This window comes from Brachypodium distachyon, chromosome 3, assembly GCF_000005505.3.
Source record: "Brachypodium distachyon strain Bd21 chromosome 3, Brachypodium_distachyon_v3.0, whole genome shotgun sequence".
Taxonomy (NCBI): Eukaryota; Viridiplantae; Streptophyta; class Magnoliopsida; order Poales; family Poaceae; genus Brachypodium; species Brachypodium distachyon.
In genome coordinates, this window is record NC_016133.3 from 39,563,216 (window position 1) to 39,577,425 (window position 14,210).

At 40.8% G+C, this 14,210-nt stretch overlaps 1 protein-coding gene across 2 annotated transcripts; it reads right to left on the minus strand.

Annotated features, from left to right (window-relative positions):
* Positions 1-2,736: 2,736 nt before the first annotated feature.
* On the minus strand, positions 2,737-13,708 carry LOC100844696 (AT-rich interactive domain-containing protein 4). Of its 2 annotated transcripts, none has more exons than XM_014901551.2 (17): positions 13,426-13,708; positions 13,186-13,336; positions 12,334-12,536; positions 12,066-12,254; positions 10,374-10,427; positions 8,692-8,780; positions 8,362-8,614; positions 8,217-8,273; positions 7,057-7,088; positions 5,968-6,103; positions 5,712-5,885; positions 4,239-4,835; positions 4,018-4,155; positions 3,823-3,921; positions 3,435-3,535; positions 3,251-3,341; positions 2,737-3,164 (listed from the first exon to the last, which is right to left on the minus strand). In XM_014901551.2, exons 3-17 carry the CDS (start codon positions 12,490-12,492, stop codon positions 3,033-3,035), a joined length of 2,301 nt encoding a protein of 766 aa, XP_014757037.1. In that variant the 5' UTR covers positions 12,493-12,536; positions 13,186-13,336; positions 13,426-13,708; the 3' UTR covers positions 2,737-3,032. The 2 variants fall into 2 exon arrangements, with proteins under 2 accessions (XP_014757037.1, XP_014757034.1); XM_014901548.2 differs by having other exon boundaries at positions 12,641-13,336.
* Between the last annotated feature and the right edge of the window lie 502 nt (positions 13,709-14,210).

Consider the following 14,210-nt stretch of genomic DNA (forward strand, 5'->3'; position numbering starts at 1 on the left):
GTTGTGTCCATCTTCGAGTCTGTGACCGGGTAATAGATTCTCAGCACTGGTAATTATTAAAGGCCTTGATGTTGAGGGAGGGGATCTGTGCCGAGTTTGACAAGGAGTTGGAAGGTACTAGAAAACCTTTGACGTCTCGTTAACTGATGGGGCTAGTGGACCAGTCAGTGGGTGGTCATAGAGTGCCTATGACTGGTGCCTTGCTTCACCATCCACCCAAAACCAGCTTTGAACCCAGTTTTCACTGTTTAACATCACCCGGTAAAAAAATGCAGGGTCATCCTGAAGCAACTCATCGAAATAAGCTATGGTTTCACCCAATTCACATTCCTTGTCCTCACACCGCAAACCAGATCGGAAGTTGCTGATGTCTTTAAGGTGGGTTGTGAGGCACCATATGACCTGAACCATAGAACTCCGACATAATCGAATGCGACCTGCACACCACAGAAAAATAATAAGCAACTCCGAACTGAAAAGCTATTTCACAAATCACTAAGGCAATATAAAAAAGAAAATAGTATGGGCAACTTTGATTTTCAAACATACAACCCTATTTAATGGTGAGACCCGCCAATGATGGCTGTCTACATGCTCACAAATCAAAAGTAAGACCCGTTAGTGATGATACCCTTATAATTGACTGTTCGTGATTTGTATCACTGACGGGCCTTAATTGCGACATGTCAGTGCTGAGCATTGTTTATATTTTCTCAAGTATTTCAGTGTTCGCCGGGACAGACGGGGCGCAGCAATACATGACTTCATGGTCTGGTACCGCGTGTTAAGTGTTAACAAGGCCATTGTCCTTGTATATTCGTCAAACACTCTTTGTAAGTTTCTTTTGATTTTAATAAAGTTGTGCATGCAGGCCGTTGCCCGCCGGTCAAAAAAAAAGGGCGATTGTTGGAGTTGCTCCGTTCCTCTCTTTCTCTCTCAAACAATGGGCCAGAATTACTGAGTTGAAATTGCATACACCTTCCAAAGCCCATTACACGCAATGGTATATACTACTCCTACATATGACTCACCGATGTTAGGCCCACCAAGCCCACACAGCCCACAATCCGAAAATCTATCCGCAGAATCCGCTAGTTCAACTTGAGTTGAAGAAATCGAAGCGGTTCCAAGCTGCCGCTTTTTCCTTGAAAACCTCGAAGCTCCGACTTGCGCTCCAAGCAAGATGCTGGAGCCATAAACCCTCGCCCCCACGTCTCCCAAACCCAAAACCCTAACTAACACGCCCGCATCTGTCGATCCGTTCCTTGCAAGCCCCGAATTGACACACTATGGCATCACGCGTTCTCCTCTCGTCATCGTCCCGGATCGCCGGCCAGCTAGAGGCCGCGAGTAATAATGTCCGCGGTGGCGGCCGGGGGTACGCTGCGGCGGCCGTCGCACGACAGGAGCCTTCTTCAGCAGCCGGCGTGGCGAGCAGGCTTGCGGAAGATGCGACGGCTGCTTCTAAGAAGGATGGCTGCTTCTGGATGAGGAACCCCAAGACGGGGTACTGGAAGCAGGAGAAGCACTTTGGGGATGTCGATGCCGCCGACCTCCGCGCGTGGCTGCTCTTCTCCAACAAGCATTATAACTAGTTAATGAGGCTACGGATCTACTCGATCGGCTGAGGGTTTTGATGGGATTATGAGGGTTTCGACGGGAGAAGCCAGAAGGCCCAGAAGCATGTATGGTTCATGAAGCCACATGAGCTTGAGGATCGATGTGCAGTTAATTGTGCACGCATGCGTCGGGTGAAGTCTGGAATTGAAGTCTTGGTCCATGGATATGATCCTTATCGTTAGATGTTCTTGTTTCTTAAAGTGCTAGAGATTGGTATTGTAAAATTCCTTTTTGTGTGGCCTGGCGCGCGCGATTCCCCCGGTGATTGCCTCAAAAAGAATTAGCTCATTGTTTCTCTTGTGTCAATGCTTCGTGGTTAACTTCATGATTTGGTTTCCTCAGTTGTAACCGTGCACTGCATGCACCTTGTGTTCTTCATGGTAAGCCAATGTGCTGATGTGCATATATGCATGAGGGTCAAATTTTTTTGGTACATTTACTCCTGAGCACTGAGCACATCTCCTCGTCACGTGCCTTGGCGGCCGGCTAACCTCACCACCGAGGCCTCAACTCCAGGCTAGCCGGTACGTACGACTGCATGAGCAAAGGGCGGCCGTATTACCAAACGCACGACACACCAGATCCACGCGACACCACGTGGCGTCGGACCATTTTCAATCCACTCGCACATCATGAATGATAGTCCTCCGATCCTAAATTTTTGTCTCAAATTTGCCTAAATATGTATCTACTCTTAAAAGCCTTCTAGATACATGTAATATTTCGACATCGGACGGAGTATATTTCATTATTGGTATATCACTCCAACAATCATATTTCAAAAATGAATGGCATTATCAATGAATGGACTTCCCTTTGATTGATAATAAGTGTTACTAATTTGGTACAACTATGTACAATTAAGAATCGGAGGGAGGATTATTTTCTTGATATATCATTCAAAAATGTAAACGCACATCAGTATATGAGTGTATTTGCAAGGTTCCGTATAGAAAGTATCTAGTGCTACCACCAGCTACTACCAATGCAAGGTTCAACTTTTATAGTCAAGAAAAATTATGAAAATAAATTTGACAACATCTACAAATTAATGTGTGGTTAATTAACAGCATCCACAAAAAACAGGTCAAAATAAATTGCCCAAAATTGCCATGGTTTGCAGGGAAATATGAAATACGATAGTCACAGAACACATCGTTTCTTCACTGGTCAATTATCAATACTGTTAACAAAATGGGCCAAAAAATGCACGGTCACAACCTGAGGAAATATGAAACACAACAGGTTCGATGTTTCCTGAGCTGTCACAGATTGCACTTAACTTTCCACCATAAGTGAACCAGAATAATGAGATCACACGGCTCAACACTACACACGTCTAGGCCCTACTTTCTGCCAGCCCCGTCTCTCCCAAAATGTGGGACAAAAGGGGCACGCAAAGAAAAGGAAAATTAAACATTTTGTGATGCAGATGCCAGATTTGCGGAACTATTGCCTACTCTCTTGGGTAGTGGTGGCTTCTTATAATTTGTACCGCTACAGTGGGGACAGATGTATTCCAAACCATCTGTCTTTGAATAGTCCTGTTACCACAGCAGCTCAGATCAATCGATGACCTAAAATTTGGAATTTCTGGAAAGGGAAATTAACATGGAAGTTCAGGATTTACCTTGAAAGCACCTAGCCCTTGGCGTTTATCACATCCAAAGTGGGCCCAATCACCGCACAACCCACAGTTCACCCAGTCACCTGGAGCGGTACTGTAAATACATAAAGTAACACATTAGATTCTGCTGGCATAGAATAGAAAAGAATGTAACACCAGGCATGAAAAGATACTCAAATCCTCAAACCTGTGGCACAGCAAGCAACATTCACCATCGACATCGTCATGACAAAGTTGGTATTCTAGCAAGTATGTTTCGTAGTGTCTTTTTAGCGTGTTTCCAACACCCTATATAAAAATGGACAAAGTGAGAACACCAGGATACAATTAGCAACTCATAATTAGGCAAATGAACCAGACGGACAGATAGCAGCAAACTTAATAAATGTCGAAATAAAATATATAATTAGCACAAAGAACTTAATATAGTGAAACTAATTTGAAAATCAAAACTTACTGAGCAATAGCAGGTTAACATCAGAAATACAACCGATGGTACCACAAATAATAGTAGGCATTGAGTCCTTCAGTATACAATAAAAAGAACGAAAAGAGTGTCTGAAACACATGCATACCGTCATTTTATTGGTAACAGTATGGTTGCACATCTTCGAAAATACTTGACCTTTCCAATTTATGCCATTGCCAACATAAAAGCCACCTCTGGATACAACCTGAATGATCAATCAGCATATTTGTTAACGGAATGATTAATATCACGAATTGTTTAGCTTCATAGTCAATATATGAGATAAGCAGTACAAAACCACCTCTTTGTACAAGTTATATAAATCAAGGCGCTTTGCATTTAGGATTGCATCTGGAAATTCAGCTAGTCCTCCTTGAGGTACAAGTCGAGTGTGGCCCCTTTGGAGTAAAAACTGCATGAGATCTTTCAAGAAATCTTCCTGCAAAAAGTCAGGATGATATGTGTTTATTAGCATAAATAATGAGAAAGGAAAAAAGAACACATGATGATCCAAAAGTTTACTTCATGGCAAGTTTGGATAGGCAACCGGTCGCAACCATGTTTCTTCATTGGGAGAGGATTCAATAGAAGTGCTTGTTGAGAACGTGATGACCCGGATGACGATTTCCTTCGAGTTGCTGAGGCAGCAGGTACTGAATTATGCTTTCCTGGTGGACGTGCTGGAAAGCTGGACTTAGTTTGATAAGCACCATTAATGATAGACTGAGTGAAACCCGTAAAAGGATGCAGGTGTTGCTTTGAAGAGCGGGGAATGGGTCTCATTGTTGCTGGCTTCAGCCTGGTCTTGACTGATGGCAGAGAAGATCCATCCATCAGATGTTTCTTGTCATCTCCAACTCCATTTGCACAAGAAACATTTGGTTCCACCTCGAGACTTCCCTTCATTCTTCTCTCCTTAGTAAGGGATGCTGACCATCTTGGCAGATGTAAATATGGACCGACTTCAATAGGTCGATCTTTGTACTGGCTTGTGCAAAAGAAAAGAAGTCGATCTGCATCTTGCCTATTGAATGAAGATACTGGTGTACTATTTACACTGGCAATTCCAAGTCCAACCAAGCTTTTGTAAGAGATATCTGGAGCAAGTTGTTTCAAAATCTAGACAGTTAAGAAGAATTTTCAGTCAGTGATAAACGAACATCCACTCATACATATGATAATTATGTAACGAAAATATAACAGAAACAGAGAAAGAAAGGATAAACCAGATAGCTCATTATTTTTGTAACAGGTCAGTCCTGTTGACGAAAATTACTCACATGGTACAAAGGAAATAGAGCCCTTAAGACTTATTAAACCACCATATAAATTATGCATTAAATAGTTCAAACTTTGCTTGTTTTCAATACATTTAGCCATCTTATTTTTAGGCACAATCACAGCAGAATTGTTTAGCAGAAAAAAGAACTGGGCCTCTAGTTTCCGTAAAGCACTATATTTGCTAACATAAGAACACAACTAGAATCTAGAGGACAGTGGAAACTGTCATAAAACATGTGAACAACAAACACCCCAAAATAAAATGGTGCTGGAAACTCCAGGACAAGTTATTATTCCAAACAGAAGAACAAAGTTCTACAATATGGATATGCGTCCATAACATAGTTTCCCTGCATGTCATTCCACTATGAATACCCTCAGGCCTCAAATGAGGCTTACTTGGCCAAGAGAAAAGTAGCTGCTCTAGGCATTGAGTACTCAACAACGTTTGGGAGTGCAAAATAAAAGAGCATTATATAATGCTACCAGGTTCGTTTTCCTCCAGGTTTATTTACCACTCTAGGGACTAAAATAACTTAGAAACAGAGGGAGAAAAATCTACCATCCACAAAAAAGAAATTAATATCTAAAAGGTTTGCACTAAATGGTGATTGAGAAAAAATCCAGGTAAACTGCGACACATCTAAGCAATTATAGATTTATAGTAGTCTATTTGGTCCATGTTTTTTTCTTAAAAAAATGGAGGAAAAGAACCTCTGCAGCCCACTTGGGGAGGGTCATCCAGACTTCAAATATAGACGCTCCACAAGCGATCGACATGGAAGTTAAAGGCTCTGCTGAAGATGGCTTATTATCCTCACTATTTGGCAGAGAGCGAACCAATTGGCTCTTTTCAATAATTTCATTTTTTATATGGCTCTCCAAAATCTGCACATATTGTGAGGCAGCATAAGACTCCGCGCATGTCAAGCTGAAGATAAAAATAGTCCATAATTGTAGAAATCGATACCTTATCATCAAAGCAAGTTTGTGCACTGCCAGAAACAAGAAGAGACATGTATGAAGAACTGCAAGTTGTGATATCAGAACGCATTGTAACTACCCCACATGGAAGAGTTTCAGCTTCAAGAGGTGGAGGAGCAGCACTGCAAGGAAAATGTAGAAAAAAAATGCAAAACTAATATAAATAAAACTAGCATAATCTAAAAATGTGGTGAGGAAATGATCAACAAGACATACCATATTGAATCTATGCTACTATCTCTCTGGTTACCAATAAGAGTTTTATAGCAATGTGACCTCGGATACCTATTAGCTAATATTAATAGGCAGAATAAATAAAGAATCCTTCATTTTGTATGCGGTATGGTTTGAACATTGAAACATTTTGCAGTCAAGAAAAATATCAATATGATTATCAAAATGAAAACAGTAGGTACTACAACTGGTTTTTGGAGGAAGCGGAACAGGGTGGGGGTGGCTCTGGAGGATCCGCAAATTCCTGCATGTTCAATGATCTTGCCATACTGTCAGGACTTGGCCGATTGCATCCTGGTTGAGGCAGGACAATTGCAACTCATAGTTTTAGGTAGGCTCTTTTTTGCATCTGATTTTATGTTTTGTTTTTCCTTTGGGGTTTTGGGTTTGATGTAGTCTTTCCAACTTGATGCTTTCTTTCTAATACAACATGACTGGTGTTCGAGAAAAAAAAATAAGAACAGTGCAAAAATGACTAATAAACAAATTAGTATTAAAAATAAGCAAGTAACCAGACACCTTGCATAATACTTCAGTACTCCCTCCATTCCAAAATATAAGATGTTCTACCTTTGTCCCATGTCAAACTTCTTAAAGTTGACCAAGTGTATAGAAAAATCTACCAACATCTACAACTCTAAATTAATATTATTAAATCTGCCATGATACATATTTTATAGTGCACTTATACTTATTTGATTTTGTAGATGTTAGTACATTTTTCTATATAAACTTGGTCAAACCTTAAGAAGTTTAACTTTAGGACAAAGCTAAAACATCTTATATTTAGGAATGGAGGTAGTGTGTACTATATTGTATAATATATGGCAACTGAAGATACCTGACTCGATTACGTAGTTTACTCCCACGAATCTGGAAAGAAAATCAAGCATTAAACAGGCCTTATCACCAAGTACATACTAAAATAGAATACTTAAGAATCCTTAGAATATTTGATAAAGCACTGTAGGGACTAGAAATCTGTACATTTGCATGTCAGCTTATTCTGAATTAATACAGTACAAAATCAGTAAATAGAAACATGTACACCCTCCAGTTCACAAAAAGATGACGTTTTGGACATAGACATTTATAAAACTCAGGAAAGTTTAGATGTTACGGAAGTACTTTTTGAGACAAATCCAAACATATGATTTAGTACAAAGTTGTACTAAATTGGCGACACTTATTATTGATCGGAGGGAGTATTAAAAAGGATATGCAGTCAAAGTTTTATAATTCTGACTGAACTTGTGCCCAGAACGTCATGTTTGTGTGAACTGGACGGAGTATGCTATTCTGAAATTAATGTGAAATCTTCAGCGGAAAAATGTATGACGAAAACGCAGCTTTAGGAGAAAACCATGGAAGAGTGTTTGTCCATTGCATAAAATCAAAGCAAACCAATTGAAGATTTTGCCTCATGAAACCTATTAACTTTTCAAAAACTTGTAATGTTTTACAACAATACAGAGAAAACATAAGTTTGACGTAATACTACAAACTTTTGGACTTTGCCCTCCTTTTCCATGTATTTTTTGCCATTTGACAAAACTTTATAAATTAATTTAAAAATAGATTGAAATTGTAATTTTCCATTAGTAATTTGCGCAGTTCTCCCTATTGTAAGTATATATATACTGTCATCGCTTTCAGATTCAAAGGAAAAAAAGCTTCCATATGGTCTCTGCCTGTGCATTTACATACTTTTTGTATAGCTTTGTTTATCGCCCCCTGTAGACCAGCAAATGGGTTGGTTTCACTTGCGCTCTTGCGCCCATACGAGCATGTGAAACAGTGCAAGCCTTCTTAATGGTTGCAAGAATATTGCATGCAGCAATTATTATTTACTAATAAGTTGACATAGCATACTCTAATAATCTCGCAGCTCCATGAACTAGATCTTCAGCATAGACATAATTATTTACTTCAAGAATTTAGACATGGAAGTGAAGCAGCAAACACAAGGGCCTTGGTAAATGCAAGGATGATGGACCATACCTCAATATTCAACAAAGCGTTCAAACCATCTTCCAGTGAGCCCAACAAACATGCATCCTGCCAAGAGATGGTTGTGTAATCACTGGTTAGAAGAAGAAATACACTGAATGACACAAAAATAATTAGACTTAAAGTGAAAGCTTACCAAGGTACATGGCACACCACAGATAAGAAATTTCATGTTGACATCTTTGTCATGTATCTTTATAGCTGAAAAAGCTTCAGAGCTACCTTCTCCATCAGCCATTCCATTATCGGGAGGGGCAATGTTGATCTTTGGAGCATCCCCTAATAGGTGAGGCCCAAGCTCAACACTTCGAACATGGTTATTTCGTACACAGTATAATCGAAAAGAGGCACGAGCAAGCTGAAATGCATCCCATATATGGCTGCAGGAACTGCATTTATACTCGATTATTAGATGTGAAACAAAACTACATGAGGTAGATTGACGCTACATTGACGATGCTGATACCTCTGAATAACTGATGTCAACACATGGCGAAAATGAGTTGCTGCATAAGATGAAAAAGAATTCCTCCAATATATTAAATATGGAATCCCCTGAATGAAAGAATGTCAACATTAGTCCCAAAATTAGAACCAGAAATTCAATGTAAACAGCAAAGTAGCGACAGTTCATTGATACTGCACAAAATTGTGATTACTTCTACGAAAAAGGTGGCTTTGTAGCAACAAAGATCACCACTTTGGTTAAATACTTTCTCATGAAAACAAGAGTAAATAGCAAGATTTCCTTACACCCAGCTAGAACCGAACTAGAACCCTTAGCCTTAGCCCTTGGACCAAACAAATTGCCTTACACCCAACTAGAACTAGAACCGAAACTATTCATCGACTAACCCACCTCCCTCAAGGCCACAACCACAACGTTTGGTGCAGTTCCTAGACATCTCCTGGAGGATGCAAGCAATCAATGAGGTAAAAGAAGACAGGGTAACGAAGGTTAGATTTTGAGAAGCAAACGGTGAGAGGAAGTAGCTGGCCGTGGAGAAGAACTTGTCAGAGGTTGAGATTGAGTGCCTCAAGGTCAGGGTTGGGTGGTCAAGGTTACTGGAGTCCCACCTGCATCAGCAAGGTCAAGCTGAAGAAGTGGGCATCAGCAACAAAGACTAGAGTGTTAGTGGCAGACTTGGTGGCGATTAATCACGGTGATTGTGTTAGGAAAGGATATAAAGGCCAGGTTGGGGCTGCATTGCATCAGGAAGATGGCAAAGAGGGAGGCTGTAGGCATGGCCGCATGGGCGAAAGGGCTTAGCTGACATCATAACCCCTTCAAAATGACAGGGATGGCTAAAGTCCAGTAGCCGAAAGCATCACTAGCTTACGCTCTGACCCGAGTGGAAAATAATGGGAGATGGAAACTTCAACGGTACTAAAGTGAACCAGAATGATTTGGTGATATTTACGTTGGAGTAGCAATCATTCACTTCAGTGCTACAAAACAAAATCCCCCTTTTTTTGAACACTCAAAATTCAAAAGGCAGAACAATGAAGATTCACTAGTGATCTTTGAATCTTTACAAAATACCCCCTTTTCAAACAATCAAAAGGAAGTAGCTACAGATTTTTTTCCTTAATCATTATCCCTAACTTTGTGCAAAATACATCAATCGATGAATTAATCAAAAGATCGTGATACATGAGGCTACTGCATAGAATGGATGATGATTGTGGTAATTCCCTATCAGCATAAGAGCTAAACTTGGTGAGGGCAGACAGACCGTCAACAAGCTGGATGAATCATTAGATCTGGATCAAACAAGACCCACCTTCCCCTCACTTTCCTCGTTAAATTCTTCCGCACCCCCCATTTTGGCACATCTGTATCCCTCAATGTGCGTACTAATTTGTTATTTATTATTGTATAGTGAAGCGCACACAGTATGCTAGTATCTCGAGCATATAAACATCCCAACAATCAGTAGCACGTCTATTTTTGTCAAAAGTCCAAACGAGCTAAACTCACGAATCAGGACTTCTACAAATAGTCAATGAAGTACCAAAAAAGAGGATGGCACATTGGTGGCAATCCCCAACTAACTCCATAAGTCTACAATGATAATCAACCAACTAACTATGCATGTCTACAATAGCTCCTTGATAAGAATTAAATTGTTTTTGAAAACAACGTACCTTTGAGTGAAGAGATTCGGCGAGGTTTTCCCCATTAGGAATTTCCAGATAAACCTGTATTACTCTTACACAGTAAGATTAGTAGCTACAAGCAAAAGGACCAACGAAATTTGGCAAACACAGTGTTCAGAAAAACAAACATGGAAACCAGTATAGGCCAAATAAATGATGAGAAACAAGATGCATAAACAAAGAGAGGAAGACTGCAGGAATCAGTGCTGAAGCATCCTACATACGATGAATCATCTACCAGTAATATTAGTCACATAAATCAACTTCAACAAGAACAAATTCAAGTCTTTAAGATGACACCATCAGCCACTGCACTGAAATTTCGGTAACCGTTGCAAAGAGCAATCTGAACACCTTTAGCATTCAAGTTGTACAAACTGCATCACTATCAACAATACTAACAAATTGCATAGACTACTAACACAGAAGATACAATAGGCAGAGCTAGAGAAATAGTTTCAGTCATAGTTGCCTGAGAGTTGACAGTTTTAAATAGCAAGATAGTGGTTGTAGCCAAATACTGTTTTAAATAGCATGCTTTAACGGTGCTAGAATGACGTAATGCCATAGTTTACTATGGACATATCAGTTAGAACACAGGTGTCTGCTTAGTACGCACAGTTGCTGGAAAATATGGCCCAGCAGATACCAGCACATAGTGCCACTTCAGGAAGATTTTTAACTTTCCCTGGCAAATGGCAATCTATTTATTTACAAACCCAACTTCCCAAAATATATGTTTTCCAGTTTGTTGCACTTCAAAATCCTAATATACCATTAACTGTTTTAGTATTAGAGACTTAGAGTAGATTCTTTGCTTCTTTTGCCTCTCCTTTTTCTTCCCTTTCTTTCCAATTTTGGCTGACAGTTTTGTGTCGAGTGGTGTTGTGGTTCTGTGTTTTCTTAGGTTGCTTTCATGTAAGTTTTGCTCCTTCTTGCCTTCTTGGTGTTCTTCTTCTAATACAAAAGTGCATTCAGAAAACAAAAACTGTTTAATTCTTTGCAAAAACATCAGCACTAGGCTATTAGAATTTAGAACACTAGTAATCCCCAACCCAGCTTGGCCAGAAACCAGCAATCGTCCAATAGAAAACACTTGGATCACTTAACTCCAGTCAGCCAAATTACAGATCTTGACAGGGAAACCAAAACTTGTAGCTGGCCAGTTTCGACTGATTTTCCCATCCCTGATTGTATGATACAAACACAAAACAGACGCACTACAGAGGATTGTGAAATAATTTGACTGGCGTGCGTAGACTACTTCCAAACTCCGTCCGGCTGTTTCCCATGCTAATTAAAATATTAAACCCTCAGCATTCTACATAACCAAAAAAACTCTTCCCCTGTTAACTGTAACCTCTCTCTTTTATTAAGGATACAAAAGCATAACCACCTATAATAACAAACTCAGTGAGGAATCACAAACATATCATCAGAAAAACAGAGATGATTGTAGGGCTTGTTGAATCCTATCGCTTGCTAAGAATAAATCGTGATAGACGTCAATTGTGAATTTCTAATACAAGAACATCTTTATATGGCATTTTTTTGTGAGCTTCCTGTCAGGTTTCAACAAGCAGCTAAAAACTAATATGCACTTTTGAATTACAGTGTTTGCCAGCCAGGGAACAATAACACAGCTAAAAAAGAAACAAGCTATTAGACAAAAGAGCTTACAATGGTCGGAAATGGTGGGGTGATGAGTGAGCAAAACATATGTGGATCTGACACATATACATCATGCCAGGCAAGTGTACCAATCTCCTCATTCTCAAGCTTCTGCCCCTGGAGGTACAAGAAGTTGGGCTGCACAGCCTGCAGTGTCTCTTGAAATTGCGCAATTGTGGGGTTGATCAGCGTGCGCACCTGCATTACCATACTCCCCTTTTTATTAAGACATCACAAGCATACTCATCTCCAATTAAACAGAATGAAATCAACTGACCTCCAACCTCCCAGATGAGATGAGCTCTGGGGAGGGGTACGATGGCTGCAGCTGCTTTGCCTCAGGTGCCGCTGGCGACCGTTGCCTCTCGGCATACTTCCCGCACAGTACAGAGAGGAGAACATAGATCTGCCTCGAGGTGCTCTGGATTTGAGACATGGCTGAACAAAAGGACGATTTGATTCAAGCCGCCATTTGAGAACCTGAAACACGAACAAATCGCCAATCAAAAATTGGAGAAAAAATCGGGAAAATCTGACGGAAGAGACAAGTTCCGAACCAAACCATCCAACCATGCCTATCATACCAAGAGACTAAATCGAGGACCGGAGCGTCGAAAACCCCACGATTTTTTGGCCGCAAGTACGCCGCCGGAGGCGCAAGGAGGATTCGTTTCGTGGGGCAGATAAGGAAAAGTAGTCGGACTAGCGGAACCCTAGTTTAGCCACAGCAACACAAATCCCCTTCCAGTATCACTTATATAGAAACGTGTGGATTTGGGGGACGAATAAGGGTAAAGTAATGGACCGAGAGCATGAAACCCTAATTTAGCCACAGGAACACAAATCCCTTTCAGAATCACTAATATAGGAACTTGTGGCGATTTGTACTCGAACCAAGCCTATCACATCCCAATCCAATCCAGTCAAGCGAGCATTACACCAGCCCGGAAAATATAATCAGTTAAACACCACGAAATTAAACCGAGACCACCAACCCTCTCCTTCCCGTCTAAATCCGCCGCCGCGAAGATTCATGGATTATCAAGCCCACTAACAGACATCTCCAAAAGAAGGCCTAAGAGGAGGCCGCGAGAGTGGGTTTTGATTGATGGGACGGGGACGAGCATACCTGTCTCGACTTGGAGATCGTTGGGAGGTCGGGATCGAATCTTCTCCCGGATTCACGACCTCCTCACGCAGCCGCCTGATGCTGCCGCTTTGGATCCCGTTCCTGCGCTTCATTTTTTGGGCACGGCGATGACGGTGGTGATTCATTACCGCTGCCGAGGGAGGAATGAACACATTAAATTAGGTTTTCGGAATGGGATTGCGAGGAATGAACAATTTGTTTTTGGTTTTGGATGCACACCTGCTGCACGAGACCCGATCCGACGTTGCGTTCAGGGCTCGGGCGAGCTGGATTTTTCTCCTCTCGATCGAATCTGCGTTTGCTGTGCTTGGCTGTGTTAATCTGGGAGATTGGATTGGGTGCAAAGCAGGGGAGCCTAGATGTGCAGTTCGTCCGCAGTTCGTCCGGCTTTGATCCATCCATCATGCCGAGGGAGGCTTGCAGCTTTCCTTTTTCTTTCTTTCTTTTTGAGTAACGGGCGCCGGTTTGTTGACTTGATTTCATCTCGAAGAAAACTTCAGGACCGAATCTCCATTTTTCTCCCGAAAACAGAAACTCGATTGAATATGAAAAGTTTCCCTGCTCTCTTCTTTTTTTTGAAGAAAAAGAGGGTTTCCTCCTCCCACTTCCATTAGAGATTCTCCACTTTATTTCCCACCATTTTCCAATGTTTACTTCTAATTTTGATATAGCATCGTCATTTTCCAGAGGAAGCCTCAGATTTCACTCTTATGAGGCCTGACATTTGTTCAGAAGCATACACAAGAACAAACTTCCGACTCTTTCTTCGTTCCTAAATTCTTGTCATGGTTTTATTGCAAATTTAAACTAAAACCACGACAAAAATTTAAGAACGGGAAGAATAGCATTTTGAGTGCCATCTTGAAGCATAAAGATTGATCGTTCGGGTATTGTAAAATATTAAACCACCCTTCAACCGGTTCAAGAACGATGCCCTTAATCAAATCAGTTTTATTAGCATTGTCCAAAAGAATGGCCAAGGCACAGGTAAAGGGGATATATGA